The sequence below is a fragment of the Eretmochelys imbricata genome, chromosome 3 (assembly GCF_965152235.1).
Source record: "Eretmochelys imbricata isolate rEreImb1 chromosome 3, rEreImb1.hap1, whole genome shotgun sequence".
Classification (NCBI taxonomy): Eukaryota; Metazoa; Chordata; order Testudines; family Cheloniidae; genus Eretmochelys; species Eretmochelys imbricata.
The window spans coordinates 59,719,075-59,742,898 of NC_135574.1; the positions used below are offsets into that span (position 1 = coordinate 59,719,075).

Sequence of the window (23,824 nt, forward strand, 5' to 3'; positions counted from 1 at the left end):
TAAGCTTATCTTTACCAGCTTAGGTCAAAACTTCCCCAAGGTACAAACTATTCCACCCGTTGTCCTTGGACTGGCCGCTACCACCACCAAACTAATACTGGTTACTGGGGAAGAGCTGTTTGGACGCGTCTTTCCCCCCAAAATACTTCCCAAAACCTTGCACCCCACTTCCTGGACAAGGTTTGGTAAAAAGCCTCACCAATTTGCATAGGTGACCACAGACCCAAACCCTTGGATCTGAGAACAATGAAAAAGCATTCAGTTTTTTACAAGAAGACTTTTAATAAAAAATAGAAGTAAATAGAAATAAAGAAATCCCCCCTGTAAAATCAGGATGGTAGATATCTTACAGGGTAATTAGATTCAAAAACATAGAGAACCCCTCTAGGCAAAACCTTAAGTTACAAAAAAGATACAGACAGAAATAGTTATTCTATTCAGCACAATTCTTTTCTCAGCCATTTAAAGAAATCATAATCTAACACATACCTAGCTAGATTACTTACTACAAGTTCTAAGACTCCATTCCTGGTCTATCCCCGGCCAAGACGACTACAGACAGACACAGACCCTTTGTTTCTCTCCCTCCTCCCAGCTTTTGAAAGTATCTTGTCTCCTCATTGGTCATTTTGGTCAGGTGCCAGCGAGGTTACCTTTAGCTTCTTAACCCTTTACAGGTGAGAGGAGCTTTCCCCTGGCCAGGAGGGATTTCAAAGGGGTTTACCCTTCCCTTTATATTTATGACAAGGAGCAAAAGGAGAGAGAGGCCTCACAGTCTCTCCAAATATTCTTTCAAGGGAAGATTCTGGTTCATAAGCGGACTTTCATGTCAACAACGAACTTCAAGGAAACTCACTACTCCCCTGCACTGGGTGCACTGTCTCAGCTATGCCAAAATTAGAGGAATTTAGAAAATGTGCAATGATAGTTAAATGAGGAACAGACATTCTGAGAGGACACTTCTGCCAATACCATTGTGTAGGGTGCCTGATATAATGAACAAGGTCACACCTGCTCACATCCAAGTATAAGTGGAACGACTCCAGAGAAACACACTAACATCCTGGAGACTGACATTGCCCAGGGAAGGGTCAATCAGGGACACTGGAATTAAACCTATAAACAGGCTGCATGCTGACAACCTGCAAGAGAAACAAGGTAAGAACCACAGAAGCTACTTGCTGAAGTGAAACTAGGAGCTTTTACTTATAGAAAGAACATATCTGAACCCTCTCTCTATGAGATTACTAATAGAGTCTGAACCAAGGCCTTTTACCTACTCACCAAGGTTTGTTGTAGCTTTGCATTATATGCTTTCATGTTATTCAAGTTGTCTTTCCTTTACTATGGTATGTAAGTTTTACTTTTTAATTTGGGTCCTCAGATTGAGAACGTACAGCAGTGAATTTACTTCAAACAAAGGGAAATCTCTTTCTTAACTCTGACAAGAAGAGCAAAAAGTACCTCACCTGATCCACTTAGTTAAGAAGACCTCCAAAGAGGGAGAAACAGGCTACATTCAGCAGGGGAATGCAGGGGGAAAAGAGACAGTCATGAGTAACAGCAAGATTAGGGAATGAAGTTACATATTCTGCACACGAGAGGAAACATATTGCCCTAAGAAAATATTCTCAAACCAATCAAAAAGTGATATTTACATATTGCTAGAATCAGTTCTTCACCGGAAATGGTATTTCAGTTGTTGCATGTAACTCAAGAGGAAGCACTCCTTATATTTAACATATTGATTATGAACACAGCAAAATATATTCAGTTTACCTTTATTGAGTTGACAAATACCAGCCAAAAAAAACCATAAAAATCAAAATATTTAAATAACCAGCAATTGAGATAAGTGCCCTTACTAGTTCAGTGAATAAGATCTAGCAACTACTCTATAGTTTAAAGTGATTTTTTTTAACCTAACATCTTTTGTGCAGCTTTTCTATTATGCTGTGTGGAGGTATTAATCAAAGTTATATGCCCCAATTCTGTAACGACAATGACGTTTATGAAACCAACTCTTTCAAAAAATAGTAAACTGTTCTTTTGGACATAAAATCATCATGTGTTGCACTGCCACATTCTACAGTGCAGTCAAGTACATAAAATAAATGTTAGTTGGTATGTTATCAGTGAACAAACTATCTAAATTATTAGTTTAATCTCATTTCACATGGTATACAAAGGAATATTTTCACTGCTAACTTGAAATACTACACAAGGAAACAAGCAATTCAGTAAAAAATGGTCAGATCTCCTCAAAACTGATATACTAATACAGTATATTTCAGAAACTGACTAAAAGTTAAGCTACTAAAACATGAACAAAGTTTTTTTGCCACAAGTGTATATGATTTCAGAAATACTAAAATGTGGCTAAACTGCATTGAAACTGTACATCTTATTCAGCAGAATACAATACAAATTAAATCCAGGCAAAAAAAAGTTTAAGGACAAAAGTTTCAACATAAATAATTTGCAGCATTTATTCAATATTGAATATTCAGATACTTTATCAAGCCAGTTACATGTAAAGTAACCTCTGCCATTTAAATTACAATGTATAATGTGCATTATCTAAAATTACTAGAATGCAGTAGCTTACAATTTACAGTTAGCTTTGAATGAACCAAAAAAAGTGAAACTGGTTTTAATATTGAGATTCGAGGGAATAGCATACACTACCTGTAACAGATATTTAAATGACTTTCATGGCAAGCTCAATCTATATAAAAAGAAAAGGGAGTCATTTCAAGAACTATGAATTCTTTCAGTTTAGGATTTGAACACTTACCTTCAAAATTAAATTTCAGTTTTATTTTTTCCAAATAATGAGGGAACCAAATATTACATTAGATTTACTATAACAAAGCCTGCTCTGAACATCTAAACCCTGTTTCTAACAAGAGCAGAACAAGGAAGTTCCTCCACCGGCAAGATAATTATTCCACCCAGATTTATGATTGGAAAGAACTCCTTCATTTTTTCTTGATTAATACCTTCAAGCTGCTCATGAAGAGCAAGATCACAAGTACAATGGGTAAAACTGTTCTAAATATGACTTCAAGCAAAAGAAATATTCAGAACGAAGTTGCTTTTTTATCTCAACAACTGTTTTCAAGTTGAAACTAGACTTGGAAATTCACCCATACAGTCAGTTGACAGATCTCCTGACATTTTCAGTGGATGTTAGTTCCCATGCCAGGCATATCTGATATCTAAAATACAGAGTTATGTGAATTTATAACAGCACTTTATGAAGATTTAATGTGTAACACACACTTGACACAGGAAATATTTTATAACTTTAATATATTAAACATCTCAGCAAGGAACATAAAGCCTATGCACACAATACAGTCACATGAACAAACACTAAAGACTTATTTTTCCTTTCAATAGCACTGACACTGTGAATGGTTAACAACTTATACTATATCCTAAAACAGTCTCCTTTCTCCACACAACCTATACATACAGTATCATATGGATATATTACATAGCACAGAAACAAGCAGCAGATGCATTAAGGGAATAGGGGCTATATGCATCATATAGCCTGCCTAGGAAGAGGCAAACGTCAGAAAACCATTTATGCAATTAGCATAGATACAATTAGTAGAGTTAATTAAATACCCGTCATTTTCAAAAGTCAATCCACAGCAAGGGGAAGAAAGGCTTTAGAGATAGTTTTGCACCCAGCTTCAGAAGCAATATGAGCAGATTAAGCTATCAAAAACTGGGTCCACTCTGGACTGGCCTTGATGCACATGCAGTACATTTGTTTTCAGAATGCAAAATTAATTGGGAATGTCCGCACTATTGTTTCGATTTCCATATTTGTGATGAATGACTAGCAGCACAACTCCTAGAAAGAAGCATATGGACCCCACAGTGATGTAAGCAATTCCCAGAAATGGATTTTTGCCTCCCATCCATGATATGGTGCTCAGGATCATCCGTTTCCGTCCATCGAAACTGTACACAGGGTAATCTGAAGAATATATAGGAAAATTCACCCTAATTACAGTCATTTAATTAGAAGTATGGCTGGCATATTACAACTTGAGATCATTTCAGTTGGTAACAGAATGTAACACACCGTTCCCCCAATATCTGATTTCCTTAGTAACCTAATTTTCATTCTCAGTTTTCATGTACTTTCCACTATTGTGCAGCAAAATGAAAGACAACAATAAGGATAATTACAATAAGGCTCTCACTGACCAGTACACAGCTGCTTGTCACACAAATGATTAAGAATTCTTGTACAGACCCTGCTAAATTTTTAATATCAACCTCTGCAACTCCCTTTTCTTCCTCCTGTCTGGTATTTTGGATTCTCACCTACCTTCAGTCTGTCATCTACTTTAGCTGCTGCTCTGACCACTTCCATCTCATTAAACCCCTTCACTGACTTTCATTCACCTTCAAGATCAATTTTAAGCATGTCATGGAGCAGATCCTCAGCTGATGTAAACTGTCATAGCTCCAATGACTACAGTTTCCACAAGTGGAGGGAGATGGTCCTTCACATTCAAGGCTTCCATCTATTTCCTATTCTTTTCACAGTCTTTCTTTCTCCCTTCACTACACCCAAACCGCCTGCTTTAGTTCCCCTTTTTTAGTATGTCTTCACTGCAGAAGTAACTGAGATGACTGAATCTGGACATGATTAGCGGCATAGACCTAGCCACAAAAGGTGACAGCGCACAGCTATACTCGAGTGCATCCACTGGACTGTGTCCACATGGGAGCTGTACTCTCACATGTGAAGCATTAAGACTTCTGCGGTAATACCCTATGGTTTAATGCTGTACGGCTCTATGAACTATTTCCACAGTGTTTTGTGGAAAAACTTGTCGGTCCTTTATGGGCACCTGTGCTGAAGTGGTCTTAGCCCACCAGAAGTAAACCATTTCCAGTCTGTCACATGCTAGATTTCTGTCTGTAGTCTCCATTCTAACTTGTAGCATGGCCTGAATCCAACACATCTGCGGTTGGCATTAATGCAACTCTCATTCTGGAAACAGGAAGCAGCTGCAGGCATGACACTGGTAGGGGGCATTTTGACAGCAGCTTTTCACCCTGAGAATGCAGCAGTGTGCCTTGCTAAGGAGATCACAAAGACTGAATGCAGACATGGAGTACTGGAGATAGCTGATGCAGGTTTTAAACACTGTGGAATCCCTCCAACCTGACTAATGCTTCTGGAGCAGAACCACAAGCAGAGTGATGGGACTATATTGTCGTGGAGAGCTGGGATGATGAGCAGAGAGGCCAGAATTTCCACATGAGGAAGGCCACATTCTTGGAGCTGCATGAGGAGCTTGTCTTGGCCCGTTAGGACCAGGAAATGCAGAAGAGACAGAGAAAAAAAATATACAGCCTGGTGGAGGATTGTGGGAAGGCAATGGCAGACTAGTCGTTCCTGAGTTGATTTGCCTGTGCCCACACTACAAAATGAACTGGTTACCAGACCATGCATAAGCAGCACTATGCTTTAGCATATAGCCCCAGACAGGCCAGATAGCTAGGGCTGAAAGCATCATAACAGAGCTAGGATCTGTGTATATAGTCAGGAACTAGCTTAGGGACAATATCCAAGTAAGAGCCCAAGTTAACTCTGCAGCGAAGACAAGCCTTAAGTGTCCTCCAGCTTTGTCTCTGGGTTTACCATGCAAGCCCTGTAGCTGGAATCCATCCCTTGCATTGCCATGCCTCCACCAGCTCCTCAAAAGGCACTATCGTTCTCTCCTCAGTGAAATATTAAACTGAATGATTGTCTTTATACCTGTCTAAAGGACTTAGCACATTACTGCCACTAAATAAATAATTCCGTACAAAAACCAGTAAAAGAAAATGACTAAAGTTACAAAGTCAAGCACTCAAAATTTAGAAATGCCAGGACTAAGGCTGCCGCAAGATGGATTTACTTGTGCATCTGTATATCCTGAAATCTGTGCAGCAGCATGCTTCTGAATTTCTTGACCAGGAACCGAAAACTCATAAACTAAACAGATTACACTAGAGTGTGCCTGAAGCTTCTAATTTTCTGGAACCAAAAATTAATTGGTTTAAACATCTTGCAGACTCCACAAGCATATCCTACATTCTTCCTGACCCAAAGTTATTCACTGTTTATGAACTTTAAAAACTCAGGCTGTTTGACAAAACCCATCAAGAAGTCTCTGCACACCTCAACATTCTCAGAGCTTCAAGTTTCCACAGCAAAAACCAATTCAAAAGCCTACAAAACAATCTAAGGACCAGTTCTCATTTGAGGACAAATCAAAAATGTGAAATGTTTAGGCCAGAAAATTTCCATGTGTCTGATAAATGCCAGGCTTTTCTTTAGTGATTCATTTGGGCACTCTTTACAGTATCAAACTGGTTACTTCCACTATAGATGCTATGTTGCCCTCTTCCAACCAATTAACAGAGCAGTGTTCTTTGCACAAGTAGTAAACTGGGCTGATAATTTCATTAATTTACAAGTAGACATGCTATGTGGTTCTGATATGCAACCATTAAAATAAAGTACAAAAAGGATACTATTCACAAACATCCTCTGCATTAGCTTCTCTGAATTCATCTCAAAACAAAAGTTTCATATTACATGTTCTCAAAACTGAAATACTGATATCTGACAAATTCTGAAAGCTACAAATACATACATTCAAATATTCCGATGATATTAGCAGTTTTAAAAGTTTCAATAAAGGATACTGTATGTGATCTCCAAAGAGTACTTTCCAGCTTGTAAGGTAGGCTGCAAGTTATTCTTTCTCTCAATCAAGCGATATAGTTTACGAAATGTAGGCAATGCTGCAGTACGCATCCACACAATAAAGTCTTCATTAATGAACCCATTGTTGTCTGATTCTGAATCCAGCATATACACTGGTTTGGGCCAGTTCACAGGCTTTGTTGTGCCTAAAATTAAAGAATTCAATTAACTAGAAATATTTAGATAAGAGGTACATCTTCCAGGTTTAGATACTGGTGTGCACTTGAACTTTTTTCTAAGACTCTGAGGTGTATGTGCTTTTCCAGATATTGGCAATCAAAAGTAATTTAGTTTTTGGCCAATTATAAATCAATGCAAGGAATTAATACAGTTGCCAGAGGATAATACTCAGATCAATTTCAGTCAAAAAAATTAGATTTTGGAAAAAAATGATTTTTACAGAACCTATCAATAGAAATATTTTTAAATTTAAGATTAGTGAAGTACTTTTGGTATCTAAAGAGTTGTAGGATTTGTCAGAGTTAGCAACCCAACAATTACAACACTCTGCTAGCATATTACAATTTGAAAGTCAGAATGGTTCAAAACTAAGTGAAACGCAAAAAAGAAAAGTAGTCTGAGTGGTACAAAGTTTTTTACACAATCCATATTATAAAATAAAGGATTTGACTTAATTCCTCATGAGAGTTCATAAAGTTAGAATAGCGTGCCTTGATTTTTCTTTTTATGTTTATGACATGTTTTGCTTGACAATCCACTAACTTTACTTAAGAGATTTTCTAGAATTTCAGAAAGATAGCCAGGGAATTATAACATGTTCTAATTCCAGCATTTTAAAATATCAGTTTCTTTCGACGACTGTACTGATTTTAAATCATTAATAAAAATACTACAGTAAAATAAACACACATATGATTGTCTGAAAATGACCGAAACTATCTCTCTGCATGGCAAAAAAAGTGTTGAGCTTGGTATTTTTAGCAGAACCACAGCACAGTTATATTAGGATGCCCACTACAATGCTGTACAGAAAGAAAAAAATCAGTAACAATAGCTTTTTATTAAAATGTGTTTGACATGTTTTCAATATAAAATTTTAAGATCTTACCTTGGAAAAGTGCTGTCAAATTATTTGCATTTCCAGAAGGATTCCTGAATTTAACGTTTTTATCTGTCCACCAAGCAATACCTTTTTTATTCAAAGTAATAGGGATCTTTGTTTCATTAATAACATGAAACAATTCCAACGTATCTAATATGAGAAATTCAAGTTAGAGAAAGGGGGTAGAAAAACCTTCAACTGACTCTAGTTTCATCTTTTTATGATTATTTGATACTTCCACACAAACTGGAGAAGGCAGCATTTATAGCCATGACTATCAGAGTAAATGAATTGTTTCATAGGACACAATGTGTTACAGAATCATAGCAATGTAGGACTAAAAGGGATCTTGATAGGTCTTCTAGTCAAGTCCACAGCACTGAGGCAGGACTAAGTATTATCTAGACCAGCGGTTCTCAAAGCCAGTCCACCGCTTGTTCAGGGAAAGCCCCCGGCAGGCCGGGCCGCTCCAGGTCAATGGGGGCTGCGGGAAGGGCGGCCAGCACATCCCTCGGCCCACGCCACTTCCCGCAGCCCCCATTGGCCTGGAGTGGCGAACCGCGGCCAATGGGAGCCGCGATCAGCCAAACCTGCGGACGTGGCAGGTAAACAAACCGGCCCAGCCTGCCAGGGGCTTTCCCTGAACAAGCGGCAGACTGGTGTTGAGAACCACTGATCTAGACCATCCTTGGCAGGTGTTTGTCTAACGTGTTCTTAAAAAGCTCCAACGACAGAGATTCCACAGCCTCCCTAGGTAATTTGTTCCAGTGCTTACCTACCCTTATAGTTACGAAGTTTTTCCTAATGTCTAACCTAAATCTCCCTTGCTGCAATTTAAGCCCGTTACTTCTTGTCCTGTCCTCAGTGATTAAGGAGAACAATTTCTCACCTTTTCTTAAAGCACCTTTTACATACTTAAAGACAGTTATCTTCCATCCCCACACCCCCCCCCCAATCTTGTCTTCTCCAGATTAAAGAAACCCAATTTTTTCAATTTTTCCTCATAGGTTATGTTTTCTAGATCTTTAATATTTTTGGTTGCTTTCCTCTGGACTTGCTCCAGTTTGTCCAATCTTTCCTGAAGCATGATGTCCAGAACTGGACAGAATATTCCAACTGAAGCCTTATCAATGCTGAACAGAGTGCAAAAATTACTTCTTGTGTCTTGCTTATAACACTCCTGCTAATACATCTCAGTATGATATTCACTTTTTTTGCAACAGATTTAAATTGTTGACTCTTAATTTGTGATACACTCAACCCCCAGATCCTTTTCTGCAATATTCTTTCCTAGGCAGTCATTTCCCACTTTGTATTTGTGCAATTGATTATTCCTTTCTAAGTGTAGTACTTTGCATTTGTCCTTCTTGAATTTAACAACATTTCTCCATTTTGTCGAGATCATCCTGAATTCTAATTCTGTCCCCAAAAGGGCTTGCAACTATTCTCAGCTTGGTATCATCCACACACTTCGTAAGTGTACTTTCTATGTAATAATTTAAATAATTTATGTAGATATTCAATAGAACCAGACCCAGGACAGATCCATGCAGGGCCCCACTCTGATTTGCCCTTCCCGCTTGACTGTGAACCATTGATGACTACTAAGATAATCGCTAATAGCTCAAAGATGGGCGGGGGGGGGGGGGGGGGGAGAGGAGCGATAGCTCAGTGGTTTGAGCATTGGCCTGCTAAACCCAGGGTTGTGTGTTCAATCCTTGAGGGGGCCATTTGGGATCTTGGGCAAAAATTGGGGATTGGTCCTACTTTGAGCAGGAGGTTGGACTAGATGATCTCCTGAGGTCCCTTCCAACCCTGATATTCTATGATTCTAGAGATCTCTTCAGCCAGTTTCTTACCTATTCTAGGATGGATTTAATCAGGCCTTCCCAACTTGATGACATCTAGCTTGTCTACGTAATTCTTAACTTGTTCTTTTCCTATTTTAGTCTTAGATCCTACCATTTACATTGGTGTTCACTATGTTAGTCATCCAATCACTGTGCTTGTTTTTGGTGAAAACAAGCACAAAAGGCATTTAACACTTATGCCACTGGTGCAATTTCTTGTTTCTGTCTTTCCCTCCTCATTAAGTAATGGGCCTTCTGGGCCCTTGGTATTCCTCTTGCTTCCCATGTATTTGTTACCCTTTATATTCCTAGCAAGGTTAATCTTGGTTTGTGCATCAGTCTTTCTAATTTTGTCCCCAAATGCTTCTGGTTTTTTTTATATTCATCCTTTGTAATTTGACCAACTTTCCACTTCTTGTATGACTCTTTATTGAGTTTCAGGTTACTGAAGATCTCCTGGTTAAGCCAGCATGATCCCTACCAAACTTCCTATCTTTCCTACATTTCCCACACACTGGGATAGTTTGCTCTTGTGCCCTTAATAATGTCTCTCTAAAAATCTGACAACTCTTGTGAACTCTTTTTTTCTCCCTTTGACTTCTTCCCATGGGATCTTACCTACCAATTCTCTGAGTTTGCTAAAGTTTGCCTTCTCGAAGCCCATAATCTTTATTCTGCTGTTTTCTCTCCTACCATTCCTCAGAATCATGAACTCTATCATTTCATGATCATTTTCACCCAAGCTGCCTTCCACTTTCAGATCATCAAATAGTTCCTCTGTTTATCAGAATCAAATCTAGAATAGTCTCTCCCCCAGTGGCTTTCTCCACCTGCTATAATAAAAGGTTGTCACCAGTGCATTCCAAGAACTTGTTGCATAAGCTGTGCCATGCTGTATTATATTCCCAACAGATGTCCAGGTAGTTGAAATCCCCCATCACCAAGTTCTGTGTTTTTGGATGGATTTTATTTATCTTTATTTGTTGTTTAAAAAAAAAGCCTCATCCACCTGTTCTTCCTAGTAGTCTACAGTGGACACCTACTATGACATCACCCCTTCTATCCTTACCCAGAGACTTGCAACAAGTCTGTTGCCTACTTCCCTGTCAACCTCAGTGCAAGCGTATACATTTTTGAATATACAAAGCAATGCTTCCTCCCTTCTTTCACCTGCTTGTTCCTGAACAAGCTACACCCTCTATCCAATATTCCAGTCATGTGAATTATCCCACCAAGTTTACGTGATTCCCATATTTCTTGCATTCGTATATAGATATCCATTTATTAGATTTCCCCTCTACATTTCCTCTGCTCTCCTTTGTCCCTGCTGTGTTTGCCCATGTTTCCCCACAGATTCTGACCCTTCACCCAGAGCTCCATATATTTTATTTTATATACAGTACTACACACACACACACTAGATAAACGTAACAGCCAGTGCCATGTGGAAGTTATCCCCAACCCTTGCTGCCATAATTGAATGAATCTGATAACACAGTTTCAGAAGGAAAATAAGCAGTAGCAGTTCCCCTAGCATGTTTCCCCTCCAGCACTCAAGTATAACAAAATCTATTTGCTCTGCACAGCTAAAGCTTGTCTAATTTAAAGACAAAATCCTCGAACATTTTTAATCAATTTCAAATAATTTATAGCACAATTTGACGTGTGGACCAGATTGCAAAAGCGTCTTGATATTTTTATAAGGTGGTTTAAAAGAAAATACCATACCATTAAACATACTGTTGGCAATAGCTCCACAAGGAGCAATGGGTTTACCCTCACTCGTGCGGTAAGGCTCACACTCCTTACTGGGATTCTAATATTTAAAAGAAAAGAAGAGATAGTTGAGATCTGCAGCTAACTAATCCCATTATAAACTACATTTTCTGTATGCCTTGAACATCATAACTTGAATTGCCAAAAGTCTAAACTATTTAAAATATCATTTTTAATATTAATTGTAATAGTTTTTACTCACTAAACAAAAACTGAATCAGACAGAGTTCAGAACCCACATAGTGCATACCTTGTAGACTATAAAGGTTTTTTTTTTAATCAATGCTCTATATAGTGGAGTTTTTGTATGCTTTTGATCTAATGCTTCAGCATACCCAAAATATATTTAAATAATATTTCCACCATTAAACCATTGAGAAAGTTGACTATCTGAAAAAAAGACTTAGGCACTTAACAGTAAAATATTTATCTACCTATAAAAGACCAATAAATATTATTAAATTAAAATGTAAAACGTTTTGAGACAAAGCATCCAAGTTACTTACTGGAACTCTCCCACCCTTTTATAAAGGTCACAGGGAACAGAGCGAGAAGTATCTGCTGGAGCCGCAAATAGCCAACAACTCCCTTATCAAGAGCCGAAGGCCCAGTCTTCACTTAAAAGTTAGGTCGACATAGCTACAGATATGTAAACTGCATACCCTGAGCACCACAGATATGCTGACTTAATCCCAACTGTAGATGCAGCTAGCCTGATGGAAGAATGCTTCCACTGACCTAGCTATAGCCCCTTGGGTACATGGAGTTCCTACAGTGATGGAAAAACCCATTCCGTCACTGTAGTCTATGTCTTACACTAAAGGGCATAGCTATGGCACCACTGCTATGCTACTGTAGCACCCATAGTTTAGACATGGCCTAATTAAGAACATAAGAATGGCCCAAATGGGTCAGACCAATGGTCGATCTAACCCACTACTTTGTCTTCCAACAGTGGTTGGTGCCAGATGCCTCAAAGGGAACGAACAGAACAGACCAATTATCAAGTGATCCATCCCCTGTCGTCCAGTCCCTAAATCGCTGACTGCCAGAAGCGGGAACACCGAGAGATTGAGGTTGCATCCCTGATCATCTTGGCTATTTGCCACTGATGGACCTATCTTCCATTAACTTACCTAATTCTTTTTTGAACCCAGTTATACTTTTGGCCTTCACAATCCCTGGCAATGAGTTCCACAGGTTGACTGTGCCTTATGTGAAGAAGTACTTCCTTATGTTTGTTTTAAACCTGCCGCTTATTAATTTCACTGGGTGACCCCTAGTTCTTGTATTATGTGAAAGGTAAATAACACTTTCTCATCACTTTCTCCACACCATTCATGATTTTATAGATCTCTATCATATCCCCTTCAGTCATCTCTTTTCTAAGATGAACAGTCCCACTCTTCTTAATCTCTCCTCATACTCATTCTTTTTTGCCATTTCCTATACTTTTTCCAATTATATTTTTTTTTGAGATGGGGTGACCAGAACTGCATGCAGTATTCAAGATGTGTGTACACCATGGATTTATATAGTTGCATTATGATATTTTCTGTTTAATTATCTATCCCTTTCCTAATGGTTCATAAAATTGTTAGGTTTTTTGACTGCTGCTGCACATTAAGCAGATGTTTTCAGAGAACTATCCACAATTACTCCAAGATCTCTTTCTTGAGTGGGAACAGCTAATTTAGACCCCATCATTTTGTATGCATAGTTGTTAGATATGTTTTCCAATGTGCATTACTTTGCACCAATCTGCCATTTTGTTGCTCTGTCACTCAGATTTCTAACTCTTTGCTTTGGATTTAACTATCTTGAGTAATTTTTTATAGTACGTAAAATTTTGCCACCTCACTGTTAATCCCATTTCCCAGATCATTCAAGAATATGTTGAACAGCGTAGGTCCCTGTACAGATCCTTGGGTGACCCCGCTATTTACCTCCCTCCACAGTGAAAACTGACCATTTATTCCTATCCTTTGTGTTCCCACACCGCCTGTAGAAGATAAATCATGCCTAAAGAGGCCATGAGAAACTTCACATAGTTGTTTTGAATACATGCATTTTAGTACTGATATTTGATAACTAGTAGCTAATCAACTGGAATGCTGAATCTGAGTATCCAATTCTAAGCATTAAAATCTGCTATCTAGCTGGGCATTGTTCATTAGTGAAAGATAAAACTTCAGACAGAACAGATGGAGCTAAACTGGTTTCACTGCCTGAAAAGCACCACAGATCTAAGCTAATCAGAACACATTTATTTGCAGTGAGCAATGATCAATCTACTGTACCACAATCCATCAGATAGAAGTACAGAATGTCCATTTAGTGGAACATATATGAAGTCACCAGTATAACACTGATTCTTTGAAAAATGTCTCCTACTACATAAAGAGAAGTGTCTATTTCAACTCAATGTTGAAAATGCTTCTGCAGCATGTTGATTTATGTTACCTAATTATTACTAATGATTAGACTTGAGCATAAATAAAGTTTACTTACAAATAAAGAACTATTATCGCCATTTAGTTGGCTGTCATCCCGAGACTTCACATAACGACGATGGTTTTGATAGAAGTTGGACAGTCCATAATACATAAACACATTGGTCTGCAAAATACAAGGTGGCAGATTGAAAGAGGATACTCAATAACACCAATACATAAGATAACGATCCATCAGATACATTAATGTGTTGATACAGCCAGGATATTGACAAATATTTACATACTGATATTCTATATTTATTCTAGATCAGTAATATTCATAATATATTTGCTCAGGAGACAAATCAAAACAAAATGTTTTATACTTCCAGTATTGTAAACTCAGCCTGGCATCTGAAAGACAAGTTGTGTCCTTCTAGCCTCACATATCATAAGTCATCATCAAGAAATTCTGAAATACCTTACATTCGCTGTTTAACAATTCAGAGGCAACAATGAAAGTTTCTTTAGTGTCAATATCTAAGTTCAAGGGGCTTCCCACACTCACTGTATCCAATACTAAGGCCCATATCCACAAAGAGACTTAGGCACAGCAATGCTGAGTATTGCTGTGCCTAATTTTTAGGCACCTAGAAAAATCTCTGAAAGAATAATGGAATCCACGAAGCCTGAGTTAGGTTCTTAGCCTAGCTTTTCTATACAATGAATGCAGAGAGATAGGTTACTAAAGCTGTGATCCACACAAGCCATCAAGTTAGGTGGCTCCTTGCCTAACCTAGCCAATGGGAAATGCCAATGAGAGTGGTGTATCATAAGCCCAATCCCTCTCATGGATTTTCACTGGCAAAATCTGGGCTGCAGAGAGGCATCTAAGCTTGCTTGTGATCCACAACTGGGATACTCCTCTCCTGGAGTCAGACGGCTTAGCGCCTATGCATGAAACAACGGAGGAGCAGCAGCCACCTTCCTTATAACTTTTAGCCCACTCAGAGGACTCACCTGGAATATGAGAGACCCAGGCTCAGTTCCTCCCCACCCCATCTGAAGGGGAGAATGGATTTGAACAGTGGTCTCCCACTTGTCAGAAGAGCGCTCCAACCACAGGACTATTGGATATTCTGATCTGGGTCTCTCTCACTTACAACACAGGAGTGATCAGGCAGCATATGGTCACACGGTATTGCGCAATTCAAGTAGTCCCAATTTTCCAAATCTTTACATTATACAGAGTGTTTCTGAAATTCACACAGAAACTCAAATTTTCTTTTAAAACATAAGACCCCCAAACTTGTAAAACTGAATGCCCTCAGGGACATTCATAAAGCTAGTTTGCAAGCCTTGTTTACAATGAATTTACTGTCAAAATCTCCTTTAGTTGCACTACCACCTGGGCGGTTCCATCAATGACTGGGAGTGCTAATGTACGTTGGCCACTTGCATCTATACAACAGGGTCATCTAACCCTGGTTAATGATAGTTAAAACATCAGCAGGCAGTCTATGCGAATGCTCCTTCATATTGTACCATCAGTGGTGCAACAGAAACAGAATTTAATAAAAAGCTCAGTACAGACTGTTAAAGACTCACATGGTAAATCTATGGATTCGTGACTCACGGATCCAGTTAATGTTACACATTTCTGGGTGATGATAAATAAATTAAGACCTGATTAAAACCTGTTGTACCAGATGTAGTTTGTGGAGAAGACATACAACACACAGGATTAGTTGATGGATGAAGAGAAGAGCATAACAGGATTTAATTTTTAAGAATAAGGCAAATATGATGTTCCTCTAACATACAAATTTAGTTTTTTGACTTAAGTAAGCAGATGTGAAGATAGCTAGTACAATACCTTACAAAAGCAATGATAAAATGCAAAAGGCATGAACGTAAAATTATGAGTAATTCTGATGGCAACTCACACACAAAGTAACAGACCTCAAAGGGATGATCCAGTGTAAAGTCAATGGTGCAAGTACAAGGTGGTGTGCTATTCCAGGACACGTTCAAACATTTATTGCAGGGACTAGAAGAGTCAGTTCCTGTGTAATCAATCTGCAAGAGAAAGAGGATACTGAGTTACAAAGAGAGAAAGACATATATCACGATTACTAAACCAAACAGACTGACGTAATCTCTGCTGTTTCTCAATCAGCTCCATCTCAAATCCAAAGAATATTCCTACACAGAAGACTTCATATAGAATTAAGGTTTCACAGGTGGATTTTTCACATCACAGAAGGGGGGGAGGGGAGAGAATGTCTGTGCTAAAAACAAATCAACACCTGGAGGTTTACTTAATACACTGTTACTCCCCATTTAGGCACCTAAATAATGAGGCAAGATTTTCAAAAGCACTCGGAACCCAAACCTGGGATCTGCTGGGTGCTTTTGAAAGGCTAGCTCTTAATGTAAGATATTAAGACAATGATGTTGGCATGTCTTTAAAGAAAGCTACGAAGAACAGATTACCACTGGATAGTGGAAAATACCATCGGTATTTATTTGATTGATTGTGGATTACCTAACTTTTAAAATTATATTATTCAAACAACATTAATATAAAGAGTTAAAAACCTCAGAGAATATATACATGGGTCAACTCATCATCCTGTTTGGTGTTTTCAACAAACCTTTATTGCAAAGTATGTAAATGCATGAATTTTGCACTGTGTCCTGAAGGATCAGTGATAATTTGAACTGTTTGGATGGTTTTCTGAAAGGCTATTGCACGCTGTTTTGTCTGGTCTATTGTTGCAGTTGAACCTATTGCCGACCCCCATTATCAACAATACTTTTTCTAGTGTATACCAGGTTTGAGTGTCGCCAAGAAGGTTGAATTAAATAGGGTTATCTAAAAAATAAATAAGTTTTAGGCCCTGTGTTCACTTGGAAATAGCACCATTTCAGCAGCCTCTGTCAGCAATGTGTTTGGATATAGATCTGTAACAGTGCTGCCCAGTCTGTCCTGATCTATCCAGGCAGTTAAACAGCAGTTGAACTAGTATTGTACTGACACCTGTTGTCAACAATTGATAGTTTTTCTATGGCAATCCAAACCTAGGATGAAGTATCTTTCACACAGACCTTAATAGCCAGAACCCACTCTATTCTCTAGTCAGCCAAAGAGTCCTACATTAAAAAACAAAGCTTGTTATTTTAAGGCTAAAAAGGCAGTTTGTATTTTAAAATGTCAGGTCTTTAAAAAACTGACTGCAAACTCTATGAAGTAGAAAATCTCTCTCTCTCTCTCTACATGTTTGTATACCAACAATGGGACCACACTCTTGATTGGGGCCTCTTGTCTCTATGGTAATACAAATATTAAACAGTAATTGATAGTAGCAGTAATGCAGAAAGAGAAAGAACAAACCCCATATTTTTTTTTCATTTGTGGGTCACCTATAATTGATAGCACACTTAACTGCTCTGTTATAGGTCAATTTTGTTCATCCTGATTAAGTAAATAATTGGACAACCATTCTGTATACATTATTGATAGTTTAAAAAAACTGCTTTAGACCTGGCTCAGTTTGCCAGTATCTTTTAGAATTGATTTTCAATGTGATGTTTCAGCTCCTGAATGATTCCTAAATAATTTAAATTTATCCAACACTTGCTGCACTGTTCCCTGGGTAGAGGAAAAGAAAGCAAGAGAAACTGGTAAGACACTGAAGACACCTTTTTGCTAGCCATATACTTGTTTTCCATCCAACAATTTTTTTTTTTAAACTGGACTGCTATGAACACACTACCTATCCTCTGAAGTATGTTTATGTGACCTAAACAGAATTTCAGAAAATGCTAGGAAAGCGCCTTACGTAAAGGATATGTAATTTTATGTTACGTTAAAGCAGTTGGAAAGCTTCCATATTTCAATTAATGACAACTGGAACGAAAATCAGCGTGAAACCTATATATTGTTACTTGACATTTAGGTGAGTGATCAGGACTAACGAAGTATGCTTAAATTGCTTCTTATACATCCCCCTTCATAAATAAAACCAATACAACCATTATTTTTTAAACAGGAGACAGAATAAACACGTTTGCTTACAGTAAGAGGTGGAATTATTCACTCACTCAGACTGCTATTAAATGTATTAGAATAGAGGTTCTCAAACTGTGGGCCGTGGACCACCAGTGGTCCGTGAGTGCCATTCAGGTGGTCCGCAGATAGCTCCCTCTAAGATGCGTGCCTGGGTGACCGCACACAAGAGAATGAAGGGCCACACATCTAAATTAGTGGAGCCATGCAGGCATGGCTCCAATAATTAGGTGCCTGGACCCTGGAGAAGACGCACATGTAAGGTGACGTGGTGGCCTTGGGGAGAATAGGGGGCAGGGGGCAATGGGGTGAGAAGAGGGGGTGGGAGGGAATTTGGGATGTCAAGGGCTGCGGCGGCCAGAGATAGGGGCAACTTTCCCCAGCTCCAGGGCTGTGGCTGCCAGGGAGAGACAGCCCTACTTCCCAGCTTCAGCTCTGTGGCTGCTGCGGCAGGGGAGAGACCCCACTCCTTCCCAGCCCCAGCTCGGGGGCTGCCACGGTGGGGTAGATCCCCTTCCTTTATTACTGTTTTTTATATAGCGCTTTTACACCGCAGATCACGGATTGGATGCAGATACAAATTTTGAATCCCCGCAGGGCTCTATTTGTCAGCTCTGGATTATTTCAGAGAGGCATATAGGCTACTCTAAAATATGCCAGCTAGCTATGGCTCTGAAAGGACAATATGTAAGCCAGAAATGGCCCTGGCACATTCACATTCCAGCCCACACCCTTTATTCCATTCCAGGGACTGCAAGAATGGCATAGAAAACAACTAAAATGGTTCTCTGCCAGTTAGGGATTTACTCATGCCAAGAGAATCCAACATGTCTGTTACCGCACAAGGGGGCTAGACTGCAGAAGAAAATTTGGTTATGTATCTTTAAAAAGACAATCATTAAAGAATCTGGGAAATAAATGAATGATCCCCATTGGGATATAATCTTTTATCATTATCACAACGTATATTCCATGCCATTGAACCTTAACTTGTCAAAAACAGTGGGAACAGATTTATTTATTTATTTATTTTTAAATGAACATTCCTCTACAGCTAGCAGATCTATTTTATGTACTTCTATAGACACTATGGTCTCAGTCTCAATATAAGAACCCCAAAAAGAAAATGAACAGAATGTTTCCCAACCAAGCTGAAAAAGGCAAATAGTACATAAAATGTAAGAAACTAGGCCAAAATTTTCACAACTGGGAACTTCCAATTACAGCTTCTTAGTCTATATTTAGGCCCCCAATCCCAAAAACACTTATCCACATGTTTAACTTTAACCACTGGGACTACTCATGCAAGAAATGTGAAGCACGTGTGCAAATGTTTGTTAGGTCAAGGTCCTAGGCACCTAAATTAAAGCAGCATATTTTTCAAAGATATTAAGTAACTGAAGCACAACTGACCTCACACGGTATGTCTTCATTGCATCTGGCAGCAAGCTTCCCAGCTTGGGTTCACAGTCTTGTGTTAGCATGCTAAATTCAATACAGCTGTGTAGACACTGCTTTGACACTGTGGCTCCCAAGCCCACCCTACCTCTTAGGTTAGAAAGCCTGAGCTGCAACATTTATACAACTTTTTTTCTCACACTAGCATGAGCTCCACTAACACAAATCTGTGGACCTGGGCTGGGAGGCTCACTCCCAGATGCACTACAGACATACTCATTGAGGCTGGGAGGGCACAGCTTTTCTGAAAATCAGACTACATAAATTTAGTTATCTAAATATAGATTCAGAGCCTTAACTTCAGGCACTCTGCTCTGAAAAATTTGCCCTTTGATTTTAAATATTTTTTGTTGTAATAATTTATTCTAGAACAAAGCTAAGAAAATTTGTTTCTTTAAAGAAACGATCAGCTACAATGGTGGTTAATGTGTTAGAAGCAATACCTTTTTACTCTTGTTCCAATCATTAAAGTAACACTCAAATTTACAGTTTACATGTCTATCCTAAGTGTTATTTCAAGAAGTTACTCTATCAAATCCAACCGGGTTCTTTTAAGAAGCTCAGGGTTGATTTGGAGATGGGATGTGTGGCCTCAAATCTGGGCAGAAAGGCATGTATATTTTTAGAAAGCAATTAAGAGCACACACAATACTGGGAGAACATGAAGTACATTTCTACCTTATCTTTCAAATTCCTTTCCTTTGAGGATTTATTTTTAAGTAGTCTGATATTTATATTCCTTTGCATATTGTATTATGGTAGTGTTACACAACATTTGAACAGAGATATACAAATGAAAAATCTCAGACACTCTTTCAATCTAGCAAATGAAATCAATTCTACAACTACTCCATCTTCACTCCTCAAGGAAATTATCTCCACTGATTGATAGACAAAAGTGAACAATCCTGTTTTTTATATAACTGGTATGATTCGATCTGCACACCAAAGTGTATTTTTAAGGGGCTCAATCTGCAGCCTCATATCCGATTCACCTTATTACTGCAAGTAAATCCACTGTTTTAAATGGTACTACTGAAAGCAGCATATATGTAAGTGTTTGCAAAATCAGGGTCTAAGTCAACACAACATAGAGAAACTAAGAGCTGATCAGATTTAACAATGATGGCAAGTTTGTTTTTGATGATGACATGCAACTTTTCAGCTTGGAGCTTTTTAAGAGTTGTAAAGCCAAAGCTTAAGGGTTTATATGAAAGCTGTAGCTAAGTACCAGACACAAAGTATTGTCTGAGTATTTATCCTACACTGTCACTGGAAAATGCAAACTGAAGAGCACACACCTTTGGTGCATTTACTGCTAAATTTATCTCTGACATGTCAGGCTTCTAGAGAGCATCCATACTAGGAAAAAATGTGTTTTTTATCATCAAAAAAATAAACACAACTTTTAACATGCTACAGATGTTTACCTCAGCCTGCTATTAGCATTAAACTACATTTGCCTTGTCCACACTAGGATTTTACCATGTGTTAGTAAACGTGGAAAAAAGCCACCTTTTTTCCTAGTGAAATCAAGGTCCTAGTGTTGAAATGTATGCTGACCAGGCTAGAGCAGTGATCACCAACTTGTTGTTTGCAATTGACTGGTTGATCCTATGAACTCTCCCATTCGATCGTGATCTCTGGTGGTGTAGTGGGGCTGCCGCTAAGGCAGGCTCCCTGCCTCCCCCAGCTCCACACCACCCCTGGAAGCGGCCAACGCGGCCCCATGGGGGAGGAGGAGACAGGGTTTGGCCAATGAGAGCTGTGGGGGCAGTGCCTGCAAAGAGGGGCAGTGTGGGAAGCCACGTTCCCAGCCCCCCATGGCCATAGGGGCATGTTGGCCCCTTCCGGGAGTGATGTGGGGCTGGAGCAGACAGGGAGCCTGCCTTAGACTTGCTGCACCACCAACTGGGAGCTACCCAAGGTAAGTGTCGCCCGGCAGGAGGCTTCACCCCAACCCCCAGCCCTGAGCCCCCTCCTGAAGCCAGCACCCCATACCTCCTACTACACCCCATACACCCTCCTGCAACAGCCATGAGCCCCCTCCCAGAGCGAGCACCCCAATGCCCCTCCTGCAGCCAACCTCCTGCCCCAGCCCTGACCCTCCCTCTCAGAGCCAGCACCCCATGCCCTCTCCTGCACCCCAACACTCTGCCCCAACCTCCCTCCCAGAACTTGCACCCCTCACTCCCTTCTGCACCCCAACCCCGTGTCCCAGGCTCAGCCCGGAGCACCTCCCACACTGTGAACCCCTCGGCCCCAGGCCAGAGCCCGCGTGTCCCCTCCCAAACCCCAACCCCCCTGTCGCAGCCCGATGAAAGTGAGTGAGGGTGGGGGAGAGCAAGTGACCGAGGTTGGGGGGGGAATGGAGTGAGAGAGGCCTTGGGGAAATGGGTGAGGTAGATCCTGGGTTGCCCTTAAATTCAAGAAGTGATCTTGGGTGTAAAAAGTTTGGAGACCACTGGGCTAGAGAAATCAGTATCAAGGGAGGATGCTCAGGATAGTAGGCAAGGTCATCTTTAGTGTTTTGAGTCTACCACTCGATGTTCTTTCAACCTCCATTAGTCAGTGCAAGAGATAAACAAGTAATTCAAAAAAAGAACATTAACATTTGACCAAATTGACAAACACAGTCATTTCCTACAGAAGCCATTTTTTCACCTCTAAAACCACATCAACCACAACCGCATGAAGAGACAGGAAGGATCTGGCAATGCCCAGTGGAACAGCAGAACCCCTTTAATCCTGCAGGCTGCTAGACTGTCATACTACCTACAAAACCTACCTCACCTGACCCTGGTCTGACGGAGGGATGCTCCATGTGGAAGACAGGGTCTTCCCGTTATTGTCCAGGCTGGGGATTTTTCTCTGTGTTTCAGAGTAGCATTTGCAATCTCAACCATAATGTGGTAAATTATGGAAGGCAGAGACGTATTAGCTACACCCCTGCCCCCCGGTCAGTACTGTACAGCTGGGTCCCCACAGGGTATTTCCCAGAAGCGGTCGGCCTGGGTTTAGAAAGCCCAGCTCCCTTCTCCCAACGTTTCCTGCGCTCACGATCGCCCCCGCTCACCCTCTGCCAAGGTTTCACCGAGAGGCGCCCGGGGGAGCTCAGGCACCAGCTGAGAACAGGGAGCCGCCAGCCCCGTCGCCCCCCGCGGCCGGGAGACCCCAGCGCCGGTAACCGCCGCAAGAGGGGGCGCCCGGCAGCCCGCGCCCCGTCCCGACCCTCACCTCGTACTCGCGGATGTTGTTGGAGGTGACGAAGATGCCGATGCCGATGGGGATGAAGATGAGGCCGATGATGAAGAAGGCGGGCAGCACGGTGCCCGCGGTCAGGATGGGCTGCCAGGCCGGCAGGCGCTGCTGCTTGAATGCCGTGTTATCCGGCTTGCGGCTCTTCCCCGCCCCGCCGGCGGCCCCGCCGCCCGCGGCCCCCACTCCAGATGTATGCCCGTCCGCCTCCTCCTTCGCGCTGTAGTTCACCGCCATGGGGCCGCCGAGGAGGGGGAGCAGCCAGCGCTCCGCTCGCGAACCGAGGCCGCCTCCGCTCGGGCCAGTGAGGAACGGGAGAACACTGCGCCTGCGCGTGAGGAAGGGGACAGTTCCGCACCCGCGGAGCCACTAACAACAAACAAACGTCACCAGCTCGGGTGACCGGGCCCACCTTCTTCCGCCCGCCTTCCCCCAACCTGCGCATGCGCCGTCGCAGTGGGTGAGGCAGGAGCTTGGTTGGATCTAGGGCGCATAATCGATGATGATAAGAGCCATTAACCTCCACCCTTCCGGCGCAGCCGGCGCTCCCTGCCCGTGCCCTGATGGCGCATGCGCAGAGAGAGAGCAAGAAACCACGCGCGCGCAATCTTTTCTCTCCCCCGCCCCCGTTGAGGCGTACGACGCTCAGAGTGGAGGCGTCGCGTGATCGAGTTGCGCTGCCTTACGAACAGCGACTCTTGTCCTGTGCAGAGACGCAAATACGTCATCCGGCGGGGAGGGGGGAGTCAGTCAGGCCGCCTGAGCTGCGCCTTTCGAGTCAGCGAGCTGCTGCGTGGGCTGGCGCCTCTCGCCCCGCTCAGGGCACCCGCCGCCGCCCCTGGCCAGCGGGAGCGGGCACTGATGAGCCCTGCCCCGCGAACGAGACCCCGAGACCGATGCCGTCCTAGGGCCCGGCCGGGGGACGCTAGTTGGGGCACGGCCAGCTTCGCCCCCCTGGCACCGCGGCGCGGGAGCGCCTCGAGCCCAGCCGGGCCCCCAGCGGCCATTCATCGGTGGCCACTGCCTGCGTCCAGGCGCCTTGCCGCGCCACTGCTGCGCTGGCGGCCCGAGCCCCGCGTGCGCCGGGGGAGCTGCCAGCCGCGTTGGTCAAACGCTTAT

At 41.4% G+C, this 23,824-nt stretch overlaps 1 protein-coding gene across 2 annotated transcripts; it reads right to left on the bottom strand.

Moving 5' to 3' along the window:
* Positions 1-1,765: 1,765 nt before the first annotated feature.
* TMEM30A (transmembrane protein 30A) lies at positions 1,766-23,158 on the bottom strand. 2 transcript variants are annotated; one of them, XM_077812700.1, is made up of 7 exons: positions 22,685-23,152; positions 15,880-15,996; positions 13,994-14,101; positions 11,435-11,522; positions 7,863-8,006; positions 6,733-6,939; positions 1,766-3,997 (listed from the first exon to the last, which is right to left on the bottom strand). In XM_077812700.1, exons 1-7 carry the CDS (start codon positions 22,940-22,942, stop codon positions 3,804-3,806), a joined length of 1,116 nt encoding a protein of 371 aa, XP_077668826.1. In that variant the 5' UTR covers positions 22,943-23,152; the 3' UTR covers positions 1,766-3,803. The 2 variants fall into 2 exon arrangements, with proteins under 2 accessions (XP_077668826.1, XP_077668827.1); XM_077812701.1 differs by having other exon boundaries at positions 3,977-4,023; positions 6,681-6,939; positions 22,685-23,158.
* Between the last annotated feature and the right edge of the window lie 666 nt (positions 23,159-23,824).